The sequence below is a fragment of the Nothoprocta perdicaria genome, unplaced genomic scaffold (genome assembly GCF_003342845.1).
Source record: "Nothoprocta perdicaria isolate Ctin4 unplaced genomic scaffold, notPer1 scaffold_118, whole genome shotgun sequence".
In the NCBI taxonomy this organism is placed as follows: domain Eukaryota; kingdom Metazoa; phylum Chordata; class Aves; order Tinamiformes; family Tinamidae; genus Nothoprocta; species Nothoprocta perdicaria.
The window spans coordinates 221,821-243,582 of record NW_020454294.1 but is presented as its reverse complement, the minus strand read 5'-3'; the positions used below and the strand labels follow the sequence as shown (position 1 = coordinate 243,582).

Here is a 21,762-nt window from a genome sequence, read left to right as displayed (position 1 = left end):
CCGGCCCCCGCGCTCACCCCGGTGCCGATGGAGCTCATGGCGCCGCCGCTCTGCAGCCCCAGGCCCCGCGCCCGCCGCCCCGCCGCTCACTCACGCTCCCCTCACGGCCCAACAACGCGCGCTCCCATTGGGCGGCGCGGCGGCCCAATCAGCGCCCAAGTCTCCCCGGCGCGAAGGAGGTGGCGCGGGTGGGGGGCGGAGCGGAGCGCCGCTGGTGACGTCATGAAGCGCGCACGGCCCCGCCAAGAGTGCGCGCAGGGGGCGGGTTTTCAGCGCCCGGCTAGCTCAGTCGGTAGAGCATGGGACTCTTAATCCCAGGGTCGTGGGTTCGAGCCCCACGTTGGGCGCATGGCTCTTTTGCCGCCGCTGCGACAAGCGGCCTGGAACSGGGCACTCCCTATCCCCATCCACGCGCCCCCCGGCCGTCTACACGTTGTTTTGGGCCAGCAGAGCCCGGGGGAGGTCCTGGCCGGGAGACCGGGGGGAATGCAGGGAGAAAGGGCACCTGGGAGCTGCTGAAAGGAAAACGGAGCACCAGGAGCAGTCAGGCAYAGCTCCTGGCACCCTGAGAGCTTCTTTTCAGGTCTAATCGCATCAGAGATGGGAAGGAGGAGGAGGATGGAGCACCCTCCTRTATAAAAATGGTACCAGCAACCTTCAAGAACAACCTGAGACCGAGAAGGCAAGACCAGAACAACCCTCGGCTTAAAGCAGTGCTAAGGAGCAGCCCCAGGCCTGGCAGAAGGATCCTGGTCTGTGCTCAAGAACCTGCTTCTGGGGAGCAGGTTCCCACCACCCTGGGAGGGGCCTGGGGCTGCTGCGGGAGTCTCTGGAGCGGCAGCCACCTCTGCAAAAGGTTCAACCTGGACACCAAGTGTTGGGGCAGCGGCAGCACAACGAGGCGGTGCTGGATGGGCCCGGGGCCCTCGGCAGGCTGGGCCACCATCGCTGAAAGGGCAGACTCATCCACGGGCTATAACCCCTCTAAATCACTAACTGCTGCTTAGCTTTCCTGCGTGGCAGCCGAGCACCCYGTTTGAAGCTAACACGTCAGTAAGGAAACTGTTAAAAACAGAGCTGGAGGGCAACTATTCATGTCAGCGCTACCAGGCCACCGTGACCAGCCAGCAACAACTCACATACGATGCGCTAGAACACTGACCAGTAACGGCTGGGTTTTCCCCTTTTTCCTTCAATATGTAAGATTACAGCATTGCTAAGAACCTTTTAATAGCCCATCACTTGCTAATTATAGTGATAATATCCAAATGTGCATTTTCTTTTCTTAAATAGTGAACTGAGTCGTTTTAAGAGTAATTAAAATGCAGTACTGAACTCCACAAGGCTGCAGCTGCTCCTTCACAGGGATATGCAGGAAAAATAACTATGCAGCATCAGCCAGAAAGGAACCTGGCTCCTTATCCCAGGAGCAGGGAACAAAACACTCCCTTGACTCCCTATTTAGATTATTAGGTGTTTTATTGCTTTTGGGCTCTGTATCAACCAGCTATCGCACACTGTCACAGCTCTGCTTTGTATTTCCATCTAAGAGATACTGCTGCAGGACAAAGAATTTTAGTATTTTTTGATGTGGGGGGAAGGAAGAGAAAGAAGTGACTTCTAAAATGCGACATAAGACAGTCAAGTTCTCCCAGCACCTCTAATTTTAATTCTCAAATGACTGATGCCTTTCTTGGAGCAGAGATTTGAGGAGAGCTGTGAGCTCTGCACTGTCTGACAAGTTAAACACAAATCTGCTAAATCTCAGAAAACAGGACTCTGTCCAGGGTAAATATCACCCCAGCAAAGCAAACCATTTCCTACAGGTTCTCACATGTGATCCCAATGACTTCATGGCTGAAATATTTTATGCAGAGTTTGGCAGGAAAACATTCACAGGCGTTTCCCGCAGCAGACCGTCCTTCATTCTTCTAAGTGTAGTTAAAATAAAAGTGTCTTGAAACAAATTTGTTCTACAGTCTAATTTACTTTACAGATAAATAGCAAACAAACAGGTAACAGCTCATGACTACATGTACTTTCCTCAAAGGAGGACAAAATACCATGTTATTTGCCAGGGTTAAGTTTCTAAACTGTTRCTGGATACAGCTCTAGAGTGGAGTGTTCTTACCTACCACTATGCTCCCAAGAAACAGGCACAGAGGTTACAGTTAAGTGTTACACACAAACTTCTTAATACAGAAAAGAAAAATCCTTTGTGTAGTGTTTGGATGTTCATTTCTCCATGGAAAAGGCCCTCTTCATGAGCGGCGGGGGCGCTTTTCCAACGTCAAACATCATTTCCAGGGGGGGATTATTGAGACAGCACCAGTCCGGGATGCGGCCGGTCTGGCTGTAATACTCCTTGGACACAGAGCGGCTCCCAAGGATGTCCTGAAGCGCTCCGAAAATGGCTCCTGTGTTATGGAAACAAATAATTTTGCATTATTTGTTGGGTTTTTTTGTTTGTTTTTAAACTCTAATTCTTCATATCAAGAATGTTGGCTTTTTTTTTCAGTTCCTTCCCCCTAAATTATAGCACTAAGAGGATTATGCGCTTGATCTTCTCCCCTTCCTTTTTCCACAGCACGGCTAGCACTGAATTGTTTCATYGAGTCTCTGCTAAGAAAGAAAAGGGCCCAGGAGACCTGCTTTTACAAAAAGCCTTTCCTAGAAATGTTGGGTTTAAGCACTTCAAACCAGTGTTTGTGATGGAGGAGAATTTCCTCTCCCCAAAAAGGGAGTCACTCAGTACCTCTAAGAAATGGTTTATACCAGGTTGTGGGAAGAGCTAGACRACAGCAGCTGACTAACACTGCTATTAATAATTAAAAATAAATAAAAAATCAGGGATCCTGGTGCACAAAACCCATCCTTGTTTGCTACTCCTAGAACTAGACTAACAGGGGCTTAAAATTTAATTTGATAAATATTTATGTTTCAGAACATATGGAAACAAAAATCTATTTTTACCGTCCAACTTAAGCCCTCCTACGCACCAGACGGGCTCGACTGTTAACTGAACGACTAAAAAAGAGGGAATTTTTGCCAACCTCAGAACCCCTTGGAAAGAGCTGCAAGCAAAGCCAGGTCCCTCCTGACCATATGTGTTTCCATGACACATCAATACATCCCAAATCCATTATAGAGCAGCAACACAGACACTTGGGAGCAGCACTTGGAGTGAAGAGCCTCTAGCATGGCCCACACCCAGCACCTTCTCAGCGAGTAATTAAACAGATACTCCAGTCTGCAGCAAGGCTCTGCTGCTGCTAATTATTTTGTTGGTGCCACCAAATGGCAGTACCCGGGTAATGCACTCGCATCAACAACTCCCCCCAAACTCTGCTGCTTCCAACGACTGCTTGCCTGTCTAATGTCCGGCAGGGCTGCGGTGCCATTTCCCCCTCCAGATGTCCCCGAGGGGGTTTTTACTCTGGAATAGTCACCCAAATTGTTCTGCTACATGTGGCAGGAAGGTTTCCCTTCCACTCTGCCCCTTGGCTTAGCAGTGGTTTCCTTCCTTACCTCCCAGCCATGCCACGCAGTTGGGTTTGGCAGGCGGAGTGTGAATCCTGAAGGTTTTAGTGGCGAGAGCCTCTTTGTATTTTGGTTTCTCGACCAGGTACCTGATTTCGGCCATTAGCCTGTGTAGGAACCCTGGCAACATCGCAGTGCCACCGATAACCACCAAGTTCTCCGCCAGCTGCTTCCTGGTGTCTATYGGGCACTAAAGCAAAAGGGAATAAACAAAAGTCCTGAACTGACGTCGCAGGTACAAATATTCAAAGGTCTGTTAGAAATTCAGTTAGACTTCCTATAAAGTTGCATTGTTTTCTCACGTATCACAGAACCATATAACCGACATCAATTTCTACTCAGATTTCTCAAGAAAACAAAGTTTAAGGGAGTCTGTGAGCCCCTGTAAACATTTAAGCCAAGAGCAGTCAAGACAAGAGAGGACAGGGATGGCAGTGACAATAATTTCCATGAGCTCTGGCAGAATAACTGAGGCAGAACCTCAAGCAGTGTGCTCAGAGAGCTAAAAAAAAGGTGTAACTTATGAGCTTGACTCTTTTTAGCTCCAAGTAATCAACGTGGGAGGGAGAGATGTTACAAAAGTCTCAACGGCAGAAGGAAAATTTTTCAGCTCGAGTTTGCCTTAAGCATCAAAGAATCTAATTACAAAATACAAAGGCAGGAGAAAGTCAAGTTTTGTCCCTCACAAACAGATCTATATTGTCTCTTAAAAAATAAAATAATCCAGACTGATGGAGTCCCTCTTGTCCAGCAGAAGTAACTGGACATTATTCAACATCTGTCTGTTCTGGTTGAAGCAAGAGTGATKCAAGGGTGAAGACCCAGAGGGACAGTGGGGGGATCCTGTTAAATCGTTTGTTTTCACGAGGACTTCTAATGGAAATGCCCAACATGACATTCAAGTAGATGGCCCTCAAGCAAACTATATATCTGCAAACTAAACTAAACGATAACTGCAATAACTGCAGTTAACTAACTGCAGTTATTAACTAATAACTGCAATAACTAACAATAACTGCAGAAAATCATAACAAAAACTTCCTTCAGAGTGGTTTTATACTCCATTTTTCTCTCACTACATGAAATGATTGCAAAGTGTTTGCCAAAAAATATTCCAAGACTTAACTAAAATATTGCCTGATAATAGAGATGTCCAGATTAGACGGATATCATCTCTAGTAAAAAGCATCTTGTAGGACACATTCTAGCAGTCTAATTCTAGGTGAAATACCCTGGAAAAAAAAAAAGATAGAAGCATCTGTTTCACTCAAGCTTAAGCGTTATAATTTCTATATTGCCCTAAAATAAACATTAGCTTGTCTCTTTTGCTGCATGTTGAGTGCTGCATTGCTTCTTTTCTTTACAGGTAACTGTCCCAGATACATTGCAGTACATTAAAGAGTAAGAAAACATTCACAGATGTTTCCCTGGATGGTTGACACATTGTGCCTTGCTCCCCGATACCTCCAATCACGGAGCACAACTTAGGAATCAAGGTATGCTGTGATTTTAAACCATCTGTTAACTTCACTCACAGGTTTTTGTTCCTCTACAAAAAGCACTTTGCAAGAACAGGCTCTGTAGTGCCCAAGGAGTGCAGGCAGTTGTTTATAATATAAAGATACCTGGAYGAGTGAATCGAGGATTAAAGTGGCAACAGATTTCTCTTCATTATCCTGTTCAAACAGTATTTCAACAACTGAGTCTCTGTTGAGAAGACAGAAAATGAGTGTTATACAGTAGCACTGCATCTCAATGAGTTAACAGCAAGGCTGGGAACAACTGCAAGCTCCCTGCTGCTGGCACAACATCACCACCCTATTTACTGTGCTACGCCTTTCTCGTCATGCCTCAACATGCCAAGTAACTCCCTGTCTTCCCCCTTTCTTTCAATCTGTTGGCTCTCACTTCAGCTGTGAGCTCTCTGGCGCAGCAGACACCTTACACTGCAGCCTTGCACTGGGCTGACGCAAAACTTAAGAGTTTAGAGTTAAGGGTTTAACTTAAGAGATGTAAAAAACTGTGCAAACATTGCATTAAAATTCAATTTTAGGAAACCTTATTGCTCTCCTATCCTGTTGCTATCTATGCTGTTARAATTGAAAATATATTTCCCTAAAAGATAAACGCTTGGCTACTGTACTTCTAACCTGATAGAGCCAACTACATGCAGAATCTTTTCTCCATCTAATGGATAGTCCACATCTGGAGGCGGAGAAGGACGCTACAAACAAACACAGACACGCGTTATTTTAAAAGCATAAAAGAATATACGTATTTCAAAACATGTTTCAGAAGATTAAGTCAAACATCATTCTCCACCCACCTCGGCACTGCCATCAATGTTGAACTTGGCTGCCTGGATTTTCAGTCCTCGCTGGAGATCACTCACAAAACAAGTGCGGACTTTATGAAAGGAAAGGAAGGAGCAGCAGAGACTTTGCTTGAATCGTTTCATCACCACCAAGACAGACAATAATCTTCATTTAGAGATCAGCACCTATTTTAACRTCTTGCACTAGGAAGGCCTATTAACTAACACCTTAGCCGAGTTCATCYCTCCAGACCAAGAGTTTAAATGAAGTTGACACCAAAAATATGCCAGGACATGGAAGGTATCTATCTCAAACAAACTACACAAGACAAAGTCAGAGGGACATTATCATTCCTGTCCTTCAGCTACCAGGAGGTGGCAGGGGTAGCATTCTGCTGTAACACAAACCTTGCCTTGCAGCAGGACTTCAAATGAGACACTGCTCATCTTTTAAACATGATCTATAATCATAGAATTATAGAAACCTTAAGGTTGGAAGGAACCTTTAGAGATCACCTAGTGCAACTCCCTGCACACGTGCGGTCACTTAGARTGTGTTACACAGSATTGTGTCCAAGAGGGTTTGGAAGATCTCCAGTGAAGGAGACTCCACAACCTCTCTTGGCAGCCTGTCCCAGTGCTCYGCCATCCTCATTGTCAAAAATTTTTCATTAATCACGTAACATTTTTCATACTGCAAGTGTGAAACACCAGGAGATCATATCTGGTTACAAAAGACTGTGTAAAACTCAGAATCAATTGGAAAACTGTGTCTGAGTCCAGAAACTAATGAGAGCAACTTCCATTTGACAAAAAAAAAAAAAAAAAAAAAAAAGCCAGATTTAAGTTACTTTGTACTTGACTGAGGGGTTTCTTCCTTCAGTAGGAGATACACACTACATTGTGTCCTGTTTGTCTATTTTTAGTTATACTGCATATGAAACTTCACACAGGAACTTTAAGTTCTCCACGAAGACTATATCCTTTTTTTTTTCTAGTGTAATTGTAGTCTTTGACTCATATTGCTTACCTGATGAACATACAAAATTCCTTTTATATATAAACTAAAACAAACTTGTATCATGACATAAGAAAATTAAAGTAATACCAGTTTTCAAAAAGTCCCATGCAGAACACATTCTGTACACATTTATAAACAGAAAAAAATCAGTAATTTTAAAAATGCAATGCGAATTTAACCTGGCCTGCCAATCAAAATACAGTACTTTAACATTAATATCCTAATAYCAACATTTATTATTTTTAAAATACAATAGTTTAATGCTCTTATTGCATTAATCTACAGAATGTAACTATGAGCTAGACYTTGACATGCTGAAACGAAACCTGAAAGGAATTCAGCATAGTTTTGTGTCTGCTTCAAAGAGAAAGAACACTGCAAACTCTTTTGATAACAAAAACAATAAACAGAAGACAAAATAAATTCCTAAAAGTGAAGGGCTGCACACTTGCTATTAACACATTCTCCTCTAGAGCATAACTAAGATTTTTCAAAGTAAAAAACTTTACCTTTTATATCCTCGACTATGTCTTCTGGAACTGAGCCTGCAATGAAAAAAAAAATTAAAACAAAAGCATCTCAAGTAGAAAGAAAATTCAAGAATCAAATTACATTCAGTTCCAAAATACTGAGCTTCCATTTTAACAGTAACTTTTAAAAATCTCTAAGAAAGAAGGATTATTGAAAAAAGAAATAAAGACTTTGTCTTCTCTGCAAACAGATTTAGAACAGATTAGAACAGACTAGAACTGCTATCGGTGGCTTGTTATTAAAATAATAAAATCAGTAGAATATAAAGGAAACACGCAAGTAAGACTGTGTAAGATGTGTTGGAAATACAGAATTCATTTTATTCACCCTAGAATTAACCCACTCTCCCCAGTCCAAGTTCTGAGCCCTTGTGCAATGTCAAGAAGACCTTACCCATCACAGATGGAAGGCTCTGTCCTTTGGCTACTCCTGTATCAACTGTGCATTGCTCCAACAGCTGATATTCCAGCTCCCTAAAACATTGCAAGTTWAATTAATTAAAGACAGCTAGAAACTCACGACATTACCCGTATTTTCACTATATTGACGGGATAGTATTTATCCCACTCAGCTAAATCATTTTAAAAACACACTGAATTAGATTTGATTTCTACAGCTYTTACTACATCAACAAATGCCAAACTGTGCTCATTTTAAAAAACATTACCCTGTTACAAAAAGGTCATGATTTAAGTCATGTCCAACAGGCATCTTTGATCCACAGTCACGAACTTTCCCAACACAACCCACCTTGGATGTGAAACTGTGAACTTACTTGTGGATAGCCTTTCCTCCCAAAGGAAGAGCACCCCAGCAGCTCAGAATTGGGATTCCCTCATATATCTTCATGAAGTTCAGGAAATCAACGCTTCTTTTCTTTTTAAAATTTGATTTTCAGTCTAAAATCATTGGAACAAAACACTTCACTTTTTCTCTCTYTTTTTTTTTTTWATCAATTAGGTATAACTACTTTCCTACAAAACTAATTTACAGTATATAGAGYTACTAACCATTTCAGAGTCCCATAGCACCTTTCTTAAGTTTTAAGGGAACACAAACCTAGAATTCAGTTACAGAGTGATTCCCCAACTCATGAGATACTACAGCTAAAATTTGGATTGGGTGGTTTGTTTCTATCACTTTTATATAACACATCAATAAAAGAGCAACTTGTCACAAGAGCCTTAGCATCAACATTTTTGGTACTGTATTATTGAAGGATACAGGCAGCACCAAGCTCTCCGCATATCCGCAGTCCAGCACCATGGCAGAATTGATCCCAAGTGTCAGGAGAGACATCAGATGACTTGGAGCAAACAAAACAGAAGGTACCTACATGGAAACCAATATGACAGATAGCCACCCCAAAATTAGCAAGATTTCCCCAAAAAAATGTTATATTAAAAACAAAATCTGAACAATTATATTGAAGTATCTATCCAATTTTAATTCAGAATTTAAAAGTAGTGTAGTGATGATCAAAATAACACAAGACACTAAAATCAATGCTCACCTTATTCATGGTACATACCAGGTACTTCAGTAACATGGTACATACCAGGTGCTTCCCTTAGAATAGGATTCTAAGAAAAGCAAATATTTGCWATAGAATTCACCATAACTCTAAGTCATTTGAAGAGAAGATAAAGGAACTAAAATATGACTGTTTGAAACACACTGTAAAGATTCCAAGATAAATCAAGGTGACATAAACCCCCACACTACCTCAGGAAACAGTAAGACTGGTTATTTAAAATATTTACGCAAAGCAATGTCAAAACTCAAACCAAAGCTGTGTGCAAACTACGGTATCTTCTCAAAATTTCCTAAGTCATCTTTTCTAGACAGTGACAGTTCCTTTACTAAGTATCATGCCTTGAAGAGTGAATTAAATAAGCAGTTTCATTAAAGCCTGCATGTAAGGGCAACATCACTGATACTTGTGATATTTCTCACATCGTTACTGAAATATCTCAAGTTTTCTCAAGCTTTCTCAAGCTTTAAGGGAACACAAGCCTAGAAGTCAGTTACGGAGAGATTCTCCAAATCATTACATATTACAGCTAAAATCTGGATTGGGTTTCTAAAATTTGGATTGTTTGTATCGTTTTTAATTAAAATTTCTACCATCAAGTATAATGCTTAGCAAATACAGTAGTTAGGTAAAATGTGTACCTCAAAATGCTTGAAAAGGACCCTTGTGAGCGTGTCTCTGAAGTGGGAAGGGCATAACACAGACTCTATRATCACAACACGACGATCTCTTGGATTCACCAGTAGATGTCTAAAAAAGACAGGATGTACAAAGCAAAATTTGTAAGTTTACGCACGTACTATGGGACCTACATAACTTTAACTTTTCATTCCCCTCAAAAATCCTGGTAATTTGCATTTAAATGGCATTTTCCAAAGTAAATCTTGAAGTTTTTTTTTTTCCCCACATGTAAACCTGGCAACACTTCCCAAAAGAGAATTAAGGGACTGAGTTGCAATCGTCTCTCCGTCCCCTGAAGAACTCAGGCACAGAAATCAAGTTTTTTTTTTTTTTCCTGTCAAACACTGATTTTTATTGTGAAAATATAAAGATCAGAAGCAGAGAAAGGAAATTATCAAATTCAACTTCATATTCATTATACACTAATGGTATCAAAAAATAAAACAAAAGGATATATTACATAAGCAAAAATGAACAGATTTCTGCAGACTAAGGTCCCTCCTTCCAATCCACGGTCATATGCAATTATTTTTTTCCCCTAGTAAGAGATGAGTTTTGCATAGGCTCCATATACAGTCCTACCACAAATCAGTACAACTCCTTAGATAATGATTTTCCCCATCAAATGCTTTCTGTGTGCCACATTTTTAAAAGACAACTTACTGAGACACATTTTCATTTCTAGAGATCAACCAATGCTGCAGGGGGCTAATTCTTTGCATGTATTTTGAATCTCATCAGGACTGAGTTTCTTCAGCAAGAACACAGCTAGGCAGCTGCCTACAAATCCTGTTTCTGTTTTTTTATTCCTGTAGAGAACCATACCATTACACTGGTAATATCCCTCCACATCCCCAGAAAATAGCTGCTGAAGGCTTAAGTAACACACGCCCAAGTATCTCTTACCTGAAATACAGCATATGAATAAATTCCTTCAGATAGGAATATAATTCTTCTGTATTAATATTATATTGAACAACTTTGATAGGCTGGAAACAGAACATATCCATAGTCAGTTTAAACATTAGTGATTGTATATGAAAAAATGCTCATTTCAGTCTGATTTGCTCCATGTAATTAATGCTGCAGCTCTTAATCTCACTGTGTAACTGAGCTCATTTTATTCGTGACATTTTTTCACACTGGTAACCTATCTCAACATTACCTTTCTAAGCCTGTCATCCTCTCTCAAAAGAACACACCTTAGGCAAAGAAATTGTTCAGTAAATGCTGCAAACACAAGCTGCAGGCATGATCCACAGAATACCCATTAATAACAATACTGGCATAATAATTTCTTGTATCCAGTTATAACATTTAGTGGAAGGAGCCACGAGATAATGAAAAATAGCTGATGATGGAGGAAAAACTTATTTCTGAAAATTCCTGCTATACCCTAACATGTCACACATTGTAAAGCCAAAATAGCTTTGTAAAAAAATGTTAAGTTTTACCTTCGGGACATCAGCTTTCTTTATTTCACTGGGAATAATACATCTTGGTCCTGTTTCTCCTGCAAAACCACACCTAAACGAAAAAGTTGAAAAGTTTATCATTCCAAATTAGTATTTTATATATTTAGCTGATGAAACATCAAACAGTAATTTGACAAAGTGTTTGGCACATGACTTTTCCACATAGCCATCTCAAATAAGAAAGATTTTACATCTTTTTTTGCATCTTTTTATTGACTCCCGCTCAGACACATAAACCTTTTTTTTTTTCTTTTTCATAAGGACTGTTATGTCCAACTCCGCTGTGCCTCCTACTTTTCATTGAGTTACAAATTTTACATCTCCATTAATCTGTTCATAAACTTCCATTATAGTCTGTTAACTTCCTGGAAAAGTATCTTCCTGCTTTCTCCATACAAGCCCACAGATTTCAGAAGAGTTTTCAGTAAACCTTGGCAGGATTAAGTCATGATGCCCCTTTTAAATCCTCATTTTTATGATGCTTATTTGGAAGAAGCAAAACAGTAACTTTGCTTACCAGCCCACGCTACTCCTGCTGCCTATTTTACCATTGGCCAATTTTGTATCATTGAATTTTTGCATTTCTGTATTATCTACTCCCACCTGAGGGGCTATATTACACTTTGAAATGAATTCCTTTTTACAGGCAACTGGGGCGACTAATTCATCGTTGCTTCAAAATATCTGAGAGCTCCCCTTCCTGAAGCTTGTCCTCATCCCAACAAAACAGGAGGGATCTGCATCCAACTCCGATTCAATGGAATACAAATAATAACTCCAAAATTAAGGTTTCAGAAACATGCCTATCTTTCCACAGATGGACTGTACCTAACAGGCCTCAAGCACCAAGGGCTGAAGGAAGCCAATTTAAAGCTAAATAAATAAATAAATAAATAAATAAAGGGGTGCCTATCCATCACCCTAATACTCTGTGAACTCCATTTCGGTCATATTTGGATACAATAAATTTGTTATTTTTCCATAATAACTCCAAGGGGAAAGCGACCCTAGGAAGGGACCTGCCAAAACAGGGCAGAAATCATTAAAGACTGAAGGTGTTTTTTTTTTTTTTTTTTTTTTTGCCTCCCTGGATAAGATGCGACAGAAGTAAGAGGTCTTATGTCCGCAGTGAGTCCTGATGAAAGAAAAGCGGCTGCTACAGGAAAGTCGTTCGCTTTTTCCCTGCGAAAACAGGCCCGACGCGGCCGGCCCGCCCCGCAGTCGCGACGCGGCCGCCGCCCAGAGGCCCTGTCGCGACAGCGGCGGGTGCCGCGGCGACAGAGGGGCRCACTCACTTGGTGAAGGCCTCGCCCAGGTCGATGACCACGGCCGTCTTCTCGCCGCCGCTGCCCAGGCCCTCGTACAGCGGCATCGCGGCGCCGCTCGCCTCGGCCCCGGCGCGGCGCGGAACGACGCGGCGCGGCCGGGCCTTCCTCAGAGCGGCGCGGGCTGCCCCGCCGCCGCCTGTCGCCGCCGCCGAGCTCCGCGCCCTCCGCGGCACCTCGGAGGGACCGAGGGGAGCCGCAGCCCCGGCCCTGAGCGCCGCGGCGCCGCTTTTGCCCCCGAGCTCCGCTGCGCTCCGGCGGCGGCAGCGCCCGCGCGGGCCGCCATGGCGGCGGCGGGTCCTCGAGGTGCGCGAAACGCGCCCAAAAATGGCTTGGAAAGTCGCGAGGCGCCCCGCCGCGGGCGGAAAGAAATAATGACAAATGTAACTAACGAAATAAAATGGTTTTTTTGTTGAGTTTCGAAGTGTTTTGCAGCGGTGGCCCCAAGCTTTAGTGTGCTGTACTGTCATTCCCTCACAGGCGCAACCCCTGCCTCGAAGAAAATAAAAAATAAATAAAAGTGCTCTATAAATGCATAAATRAAAGTACCAAATGGAAAAAAAAAAAGTGATTCTCAATGACTTTTGAAATTCATTCTGTAATTTTTCCTCACAGACGCAACCACACGACCATGGCAGGGCCTTTGGCGTCGCCRTCACCTCACTAAAATCCCTAGTTTTGCCTCAAAACCTTCATGGGCAAAGCTGTGCACATGCTGCATGGAGAAGATGGAGCCGCCTGGACTCCGGAAGGACCTGAGTGGCAAACRCTGAGTTTGAGTGAGTTTTGTTTTAGCACCTTCATGAAAATATGTTACCATCCTTCCAAACATAACCAGTTTAGCCTGTGCTTGATTTTCTTTTGCTTTTGAAACGGGAATTTATTGCAGACCAGACTTTAGTAATCATGGAGCCATAGCCCCAAGCCCTGTTTTGCAAAGTTTGCCTTATCTCAAATCCTCACAAAATAGCAAGCTGTTGAAATGCAGATCTTTGGGAGCAAACGGGAATCTGTATGTGTGCAAAGGTGCATAGGTTCCCACAAACTATAGTGAAAGACCAACTCAGGACTGAGGTTTTAACTCTGTAAAGGTTAGGAAATGTCCAGCTAAGTGTTTCTAAGCAATCTTAAGTCATGGCTTTATAGGTAAATGTCAGCTCTGCTGTAGGTAAGGTCAGCCAACGCTTTCTGTTTACAAGTAGGTTATTCAAAGTGTCTGAAATTTGTCACCTTGCTTAGCTAGTCTTCACATTTCCGATCTATATCATGGATATGTTGCGAAAGCCCCACTTGGTGTGGCTTTGTGTGGATGGGTTCAATAGATGTTCCTACAGGTGTAGTTAGAAAAACAGGCAAAAAGAGGATGGAAGAGGGAAAAGTGCCTGCAGGGAGGCAGCATGGACAAGTCTCCCAAAAACTAACAAGCTCCAGAGGAGTCCTGCTGAATCCACAAGAACTGATAAACTCACAAGTGTATCTTCATTTATCCTCAAAAAATCTGTGCAGTTTATTTTTGTGAGCTAAGTGTGTGGAACCCATTTCTTCTTTGGGAAAGCAAAATAACTCATTGGAAAAGTTGCTAACTGGGGAGCTGGGTCTAGAGATTTGCTCATGACAGACCCGCASGCCAAAGAAATTGAAGAGCATACATGAAGCAAGATTTATTGGTGGGAGAGAAAAGCAAAGGTGGAGGAATGAGCTTGTAGTGGAGMGATGAGGTGCAGGAAGAGTGAAGGGACCAGCACACAACACATGAGTTTTGTATTAGGAATAATCTGTGCCAAGGTAGCAGAGGAGGCTGCCAACGCATAAAAAAATAAATGAATAAAAGCCTAGAGCAACTAAATACTCCAATGCACAGTTGACATTGCCTTATGATTTTATGGTTTTATTTTATTTTATTTTATTTTATTTTATTTTATTTTATTTTATTTTATTTTATTTTATTTTATTTTATTTTATGTTTGCTTATTTTCATTTTCTTATGGTTAGTATTTGATGCCCTTCCAGAACGTGGAAATGGAGCCAAACTTAAGCATATGAAAGCAACGATCCTGGAAAATACCTGTAATGTCACTCTCACAACATAGCTTTACCTCTGCCATGCTTCAGCAATGCCCCAGGGTACCCAGAACTGACACATTCAGCTAGAATTATGCCTGAGWGGCATGGGAATTGTATCCAAGCCACTTTTCTTTGTTGGGCTTTCTGTCAGGGAAAAGACTGGAATTCCCCAAGGTAATAAACTGAGCGCTGTCTGTTGCCTTTGGTTCCTTCAAGGACAGTGGGAGGAAACCCGAGTGGTTAATGTGTCTGTTGAGAATGGGCTGTCATTAATGTGCAAATTTTCAGTCTCTGAAGTTCTGTAAATATGACTGTGATAGCAAACACATAAAGAATGCTGTAATACAGCTTCACATGTGGCTGTTGAAATAATTAATATCTAAAACCTTGACTAAAAATTTACATAATATGATTAAAGTGTAAGCATTACGTTTTCATTAGCTGTTTCATCCCCAAATCTCACCTGTTTAGGTTACATAATTATGTTGTAATTATATATTTATGACAGTGTGATTTGATTGAGTGTTTTTAATTAAAAAAAAAAAATCTTAGTTATGTTTTTAAAAAAAAAAAAATCCCAGGCCATAGTGGAAATATGTAGCCCATCACTTTCTCCTGAACATGTTATCACAGGGTTAGGAAAGATCAGGSTTGACAGCTAATCACATCACCCTCTTTAAAGCCCAATGGAAATCTTTTCTTAAATTACGTTAATCAATCACAGTTAACATGAGTTCTGAAAAGCAAGCTGCAGCTTGTAAGTGGCTTAATGTAATGGATGATCTTCCCAGGGCTGAGCAGTAACTGACAGCAGAAGTCAGACAGCTTCGAAGTGGGTCAGGGTTTTGTAACAAAATCTATCTGCACTGTGCTGTTTTAATCAAGGAAGCTACTTGCCTCGCGTGGAAAGCATCCTGAATTGTAGCTGTTGAAGAAACAGATGGCAATGCTACCTGGCATAAAAACCAGACCACACACACCTTCAAAATAACAATATAAATGAAGATAATTATTCACAGTCTAAGAAATAGGTAGGACAATTAAGCCAGATACAAATCAGAAGGTTGAAGGGAGAATCTTCCAAACATGATGAAAAATTGCTCCTTGAATTCAGCTGCTTTCTCTAACTTTTGGAAGTAGTGGCATTGTAGGATCAGCAAGGGAGAGTTGGCACTGATACACAGAAACGCAAGGAAGGCCACTGAAAGCAGTGAAAATTCTCCAGTTTATATCAAACATGTAGATAGTTTCTTTTGGCTACTGCATCCCTTTAATTTTTTTTTAGCCTCTATTCAAAGCATTGCCAGGTGAAAATCTTCCTGAATACGATGCAGTTACTGCTACGTAACAGCATTGCACACTCATCTGCAAGGAACGGTGGTGAAAGAGACGCTGGTGCCTTAAGGTGGCATCTGCAGAACGATGCTGGAGGGTTGAAAGGGAAGGCTTTCCATAAAGAAAATGACTTTCCTGTATAACTCTTGAAATACGACAGCTCCTGGTCGAATTAATCYCCACAGCGCAAACACGGAAAGCATAAAAGAATGTGTCCTACAGCATAAACACTGTAGGCCTAAGCGGATATGGCAAGGATGGTATCGTGCTCAACTAATAACCTATTCCCTTTAATGCTGAAATGCCTTTCTGGACCCCTGCAGAGCCCAGGGTTTCTGCTAGACCCCATGCATATTTCATCTGCAAAATGTTATCTTCTCTTGGCCATAAAATAAACAGTCATACTTTCATGTCCCCCCACTGGATGGTTTTGCCTCTGTACTTGCCTTTAAGCCTTCTTAATCCCTCTATACAAGGTAATTGAGTCACATAACCCTTTTTTTTTCTTTTCTTTTTTTTTTTTTTTTTGGCACAAAATCAGGTATTTGCATAGCTGGGGACAGCCTGAGATAGAATAAAATAGCAAGGGTTCATAGATTAGTTTTATCTGCTAGAGCTTACAAGATGTTTCTTCACACTTCTTCAYCCCAGCGCAAGGATTCAAGGAGATCGACTTCAGCACCACTCCAAAAAGAGGAAGAAACCCCTTAGTCTTTCTATTGCTTGGGGTTCTATTAGCAGCTAGACCATCCTGTTTCCTACTGTAGGATTTTTGCTCAGTTCACTTGAATATTTCCAAGAGAAAATGTGTATTTTTGTGCTCACAACCATCCAAAAAATTGTCTGTGTTGCTATAAAATTTCTGAAAAGGGGAATAATGAAAGCACAGACAGAGTCTAGACTGAAACTATGTCTGTTTTTCACTAAAACACCATCTGTCCTGCACCCAGGCATCCGGGTCCTGTGCATTTAGGATAAGCTGGTTTAGGGGGAGGGCTATACTGTGGCAATAGTTCATCCTGCTGGAGGTGTATTATTTGATTCTCTAGCAGGATGGTGCTGCCTCTTTCCCTTGGGAAGGCTGGAGTTTGGAATAGGAGACAGCTGGAGCATGAAGACGGATCACGAATGGGGCATTTAAGCTTATTTTAAAAGGCAGTATGAACAGCAAGTTCTGAGCACCCCCAAAAACTTTATTTACAAAGTCTGGATTTGGCTGTCTGGTTTAACCTCAAGTTTTGAGAGGCAAAACAGATCTGAAGTTTTTCAAATCCCTATGGATATTATCCGAACAAGTCTATTTAACATTCTCGGGAGTCRGAAGGTTTCATGTCAGAACATTGCTTAGGGTGAGCTTGCTTTGGGGTAGCGTGTCAACTGCTTTTTTTATTACCAGCCTAATTTTGTAGTGGAGAATGTAGGACGGGGGAAAAAAATATCCAAGTGCTATGGGGAATTGACAGATGGTTCACGTTTTAGCTGAGGCTCCAATATGCGTGGGGGTGATTTTTCAGCATTTTATTTCTGAGAAAACTGCAAAATGCAGTGTACTTTGGCATTGATTTTGATAAGGGCATGAAAAAGAAGGGAGGGTTGTGTATTCAGTTATGGGACCTGAGCTTTGGTACCGCTGGGCTGTATTCCCGGAGCATCTACAGCTGACTCCAGTGACCTTGAATAAGTCAGCAAAAAGTGTGATTCTACTCTGAAAAGTAACTATGTAAAAATGGCACTTTCTTACTCAGCAGATCTGATCGCTCTGCGCTTCCAAGTCGCATCTGCTGACTTTAGTGACAAAAATAAAGTTTTTACTGCTTTCCCGCTCTGCGAGCGCTGCAGAATCACAAGAGCTGGGACGGCACGAGCCGGATCCTCTGCCTTCTTGAGGACTAATTTCTATAAATTGCCACCAGCAATTGGGCCACACTGGCATCACTTGGCCTTGCACAGCTTTTCTAGTATTGTCGGTGATGATGGTCATGGAAGAAAGGAACCCAGCTTTTGCTTTCTACTGCAGATTGCATTTATCCCGTTTGCAATTAGAGGGAAAAGAAATTTATCCCTCTATAAGATGATTATAATTGAAACAAATCTCATTCATCGGCCACACACTTCCAGGTACACTTCTCAGGGTRGACTTGCTTTAAACACAATTCCCTGTATTTCATATGGAGATTGGGAAGAGTTAAGGTCCCCTTAAAACAGACGCTACCAGCTGAGGTAAAAGTGAATCATAAAGTAAAAATACAGATGGAGATGTGCACTGATTTATGTGCTGAATGTCCCCAATATTCAATCYGGGAAAGTTATTCAGCAGAGAGATGAATGTTAACTATTTTAAAATCATCTTTATCTTCTGTGCCATGTCCTGACATACTTTAGGTATCTGATACCATCTCATCACAGATGTTGCATTGTTAAGAGGTGTTATGTGATGTCAGGATATTATTTAGGGTTTTGGGTTTTTTTTTTTTTTTTTTTTTTTTTTTTGTATATACAAAATGTATATACAAAACATTTTTGTCTTTTTTTTAATTAGTATTATTTTTCTTAATCAGAATGCATTCATTTGCATTTTTTGATTACTGCGATATGCCTGTAACGGGGATTTCATCTTTTAAAGAAATCTGCTGTATTGTGTTCATCATGTATTGTGTACATGCTTGCTAGTATAATAATGCCCAACTCCTATAAAGGGCTCTGTCATTTTTCTCCATTTATGGAAAGAAAAATGAARGCAGACAGAGGCGAAGTTCTGTTTTGAAAGTCATCTAGCAAGTGAGAGCCAGGAATGGGACATAAGTCCCATGCTCTATTTAAAGGCTTCACCACTATTATTGTAGGATAAAACAGCTCTCTGATTTTCACCAGTGTGTGTAGGAAATCACTGAAGGATAAGATCTAGAAGGAATTTGCACTGAAACGTTTCAAACCGCAGCACTGGTAAAAAGGGAAAAGGAATGGAAGTTTCCTAAGTTGTCGTGGAAATGGGGTAATTTTTACTTGTTTACACATGCTCTGCAGCAAACCAAGAGTAGTTAAATAGTAGTATTGCTAATTAACAATCCTTAGAAAAGAATAACAAACCAGTGCCCTCAGGTAATTTCTGAACTGAATTCTGCCTTTTTCATCATGCCTCCCCCTATCAGTTCTCAGTGTGCAGATTTTTTGTTGACAAGGCAAAAGCCAGTGATTTTGGCAGGTTACGCAGGGTCCCGGAATTGCAGCGTTTGTGGAATCTGCAATTTCCAAAGGAGGTGAGAATAAGCATAAGTAACTGGCTCCTGTAGCTACAGTGATCCTCAGGGAAATATTTGACCTTGAGGGTATGCAGTGGCAATCGGGGTGCTGTTACTACCCACAGAAATGACAGAGGGGACAGTGAAAACCTCCCCAGTCTATTGCTTGAAGCGCTCTACATGCTTAAAAGAGCAGCAGAGCAGCAGCTACACATGCGTATGTTAAAAACCCTTCCCTGATGATTTTAAGGGTTGGATGGCAAAGTGGAGGGGATTGAAATTTCAATTTCTCCTGCCAAATTGCAGCCCCATGTTAAGGGAGCTCTTGAAACTGAGACTCCGTCWAGAGCCGTCCGGGCTCCTCGCTGCCGGCCGTGATTTCTGCAAGGGGGTCACGGCTGCTCCTCTCGCAGGACACAGCCCACTGAGCCGCATGCGAATCAATCGCTGAACCRCCACAACGTGCCGTGCTGCATTTTAAAATAAGCCCTCATTGATTTCAGCTTGCGGTGAGATCTTGCTCCACGGTTAACTTTAAGAAATGGCAACTTCTCAGCACCCTCAGCTCTTCTGAGCCAGGACCCTTCGTCAAAAGAGAACGGGTGGAACGGCAGACGAGCCTGCAGAAAGTTTCAGTTCCTTGATCTTGGAGTTAATGGTGTTTAGAAAGGCTACACGGATGCAGCACTTTTCCTTTTTTCCCCTCCTCTGTCTTCTTTGCAGTGGACCGCAAGCATCCCTTCTTCTCACTTTTTTTTTTCCAAAAAGAAATATGTTGCAGCCACAGAAATATTGATTCATAAATAATTTCATAGATCTTATAATTCATAGATGCAAAGCCAAAAGGGACTATTGCGACCATTCTGTGTGACTGCTGCCTCCCTTGTGCCTATTGCTGAAGTTTTTTGATGTCTTTTTGCAGCAACTGTCTTTACTGCTGATACACACATTCTCTACACTTTATTTTCCACTTATGCAGAGGATAGCAATATTACCCAGAAAGAAATCGCCCTGACCTACAACAAATCTGTCTTCTTAAAAGTTTTAATAATAGGATGCAGGATGCTATCAAAATGAATTGGATTGGCTCCAGTTTGGTTGAATTCCAGGAGAAAACACTCTATTTATCTAAAATCAGACAGATAAAGCACTGGGGTGAGTGCATGGAAGAGAATATTCCACTCTTATAAATGCTATTTCCAGAAGCACAACAAGCAGAAAAAAAAATATAATGAACTATTTCTTGATGAAATTCTTCGTGTTCCTCAATCCACTATTTTATTTAGTTTATCTAAAGAATTGGTTGCAGATACAGGCAGGATAAATCCCACTCTCTTATCTCATAAAGGGAGCCAGGTTTTAAAGATTATAATAATTAGAAATGCAGACAAATTTGCAAATTTGCCCCCATACAGTGTAATATACTCATAGCAGAGTCAAAAGGTTGACTCTCCTCTTTACCATTTCTTTAATTTCTCCCCAAATTCCCTGTCTTAATGCCTACCTGTCCCTTCCCCTCGGGGAACTGTTCGCACCTGCGGCAGCTCTGCTRTGAATGAGTCACTGATAAGACAGACTATTAAAACCTGTGTGCAGCATTAATTCATTGTGTTGCCCCTRCTGCAGAGCTAAAAAGGGGGACAAAAAGATGTAAAACTGCTTTCTTTTTGTGGTTAAACAGGCTACAAACTTCTGGATTGCAGTAAATCTCCAAATTCAACAGCATTTTGGTAGGTACTCTGGGACCTGATGGTGCAAAAGCCTTTTCTCAGTCTCTTGTTCAACCAGCAAATTTCTTGCAGGGTTGTTAATTGCTCTTACAACTAGAGGTAGGAGGAAGAGAAAGTTAAGCCAAATCCGTTCACCTTTCTTATTTCTTGACCAGGTGGGTGCTTAAAAGAACAAGTAACTTGTTCAATGCTGGTAAAGGTAATATTTAAATTTCTGTAGAAGGGTCACAGAGAGGATAGAAGCATGAGTGCTAAGTTTAAAATATGGGAAGAAGATCCTTAATGGAGGGAAAGCTATGAGGTGTTGCAGACCTCGYTTTTTGGGTCTTGCTTACAGAGAGTGTTCCTGCAGGAGGTTGTATCTTTTTGGGTAGGCTTAAATCTGTTTTGAGTAAGAACTTAAAATGGGACAGCACTTGGGTTGCATGTGGTAGGGCACTCAAACTTCCCTTTGGAGATGCGATTAAGAGGTTGCTGGAGATTTTTAGTCACCAATGCACTACTGCTGAGTCCAAGACTGAGGTCTTTTGGTGGAGCCTACAGCTTCTCTGCAACGGTGTGATTTAAGTAATAACCAACAGTTTTAATCCTTTTTTTGAGGCAAATATGAGATGTTTGTCTTGATACAGTTGTCTTGCAGGGGTTTGGGCACTCCYATGTCCATATGCAGCGAGAGGTGGATGGGGCACCCCCAAACCCAGCGGTGAGCTGGGGAGCACTGCTGTGTTGGACACAGCAGCCCAGGAGCCTTCCAGCACAACCGGTTGATACGGATGTTCCCGGGGTGTCGGGAGGAGGACTGAGGCGCCTCATGGCCGCGGCGCGGGGGCAACGGGCGCTCCCAACATGGCGGCCACTCCCGCCCTGCCGAGGGCGCCCGCCGGCGCCCCGCGCCCGCCGCGGTGAAGGCGGCGGCCATGGGGGCGGTCCCGCCGCAGCTCCCTCCTTCCCTCGCCGCCGGGGGCCGGGCCGG

At 42.0% G+C, this 21,762-nt stretch overlaps 3 protein-coding genes and 1 non-coding gene across 4 annotated transcripts in view; 2 read left to right on the top strand and 2 right to left on the bottom strand.

The window, feature by feature from the left end:
- PSMA3 (proteasome subunit alpha 3) overlaps positions 1–68 on the bottom strand; it is a 10,923-nt gene extending 10,855 nt beyond the window's left edge. The window contains exon 1 of the mRNA XM_026053753.1: positions 18–68. Coding sequence (XP_025909538.1) covers positions 18–38 — 21 coding nt within the window. The 5' untranslated portion in view covers positions 39–68. The remainder of the gene's footprint in view (positions 1–17) is intronic.
- A 206-nt stretch (positions 69–274) lies between these two features.
- On the top strand, positions 275–347 carry TRNAK-CUU. Its single transcript has one exon. It is a non-coding gene; the product is annotated as a tRNA-Lys (tRNA).
- A 1,458-nt stretch (positions 348–1,805) lies between these two features.
- ACTR10 (actin related protein 10 homolog) lies at positions 1,806–12,471 on the bottom strand. Its single transcript, XM_026053740.1, has 13 exons — positions 12,392–12,471; positions 11,076–11,148; positions 10,528–10,610; positions 9,582–9,690; positions 8,631–8,738; positions 8,182–8,249; positions 7,800–7,879; positions 7,385–7,420; positions 5,867–5,946; positions 5,691–5,764; positions 5,166–5,247; positions 3,529–3,730; positions 1,806–2,417 (listed from the first exon to the last, which is right to left on the bottom strand). The coding sequence occupies exons 1-13, from the start codon at positions 12,466–12,468 to the stop codon at positions 2,236–2,238; spliced, it is 1,254 nt and encodes a 417-aa protein (XP_025909525.1). The 5' UTR covers positions 12,469–12,471; the 3' UTR covers positions 1,806–2,235.
- An 8,212-nt stretch (positions 12,472–20,683) lies between these two features.
- Positions 20,684–21,762, top strand: part of ARMH4 (armadillo-like helical domain containing 4) — a 61,523-nt gene continuing 60,444 nt past the window's right edge. The window contains exon 1 of the mRNA XM_026053754.1: positions 20,684–20,789. The gene's annotated coding sequence lies outside the window, so the exon portion shown is untranslated. The remainder of the gene's footprint in view (positions 20,790–21,762) is intronic.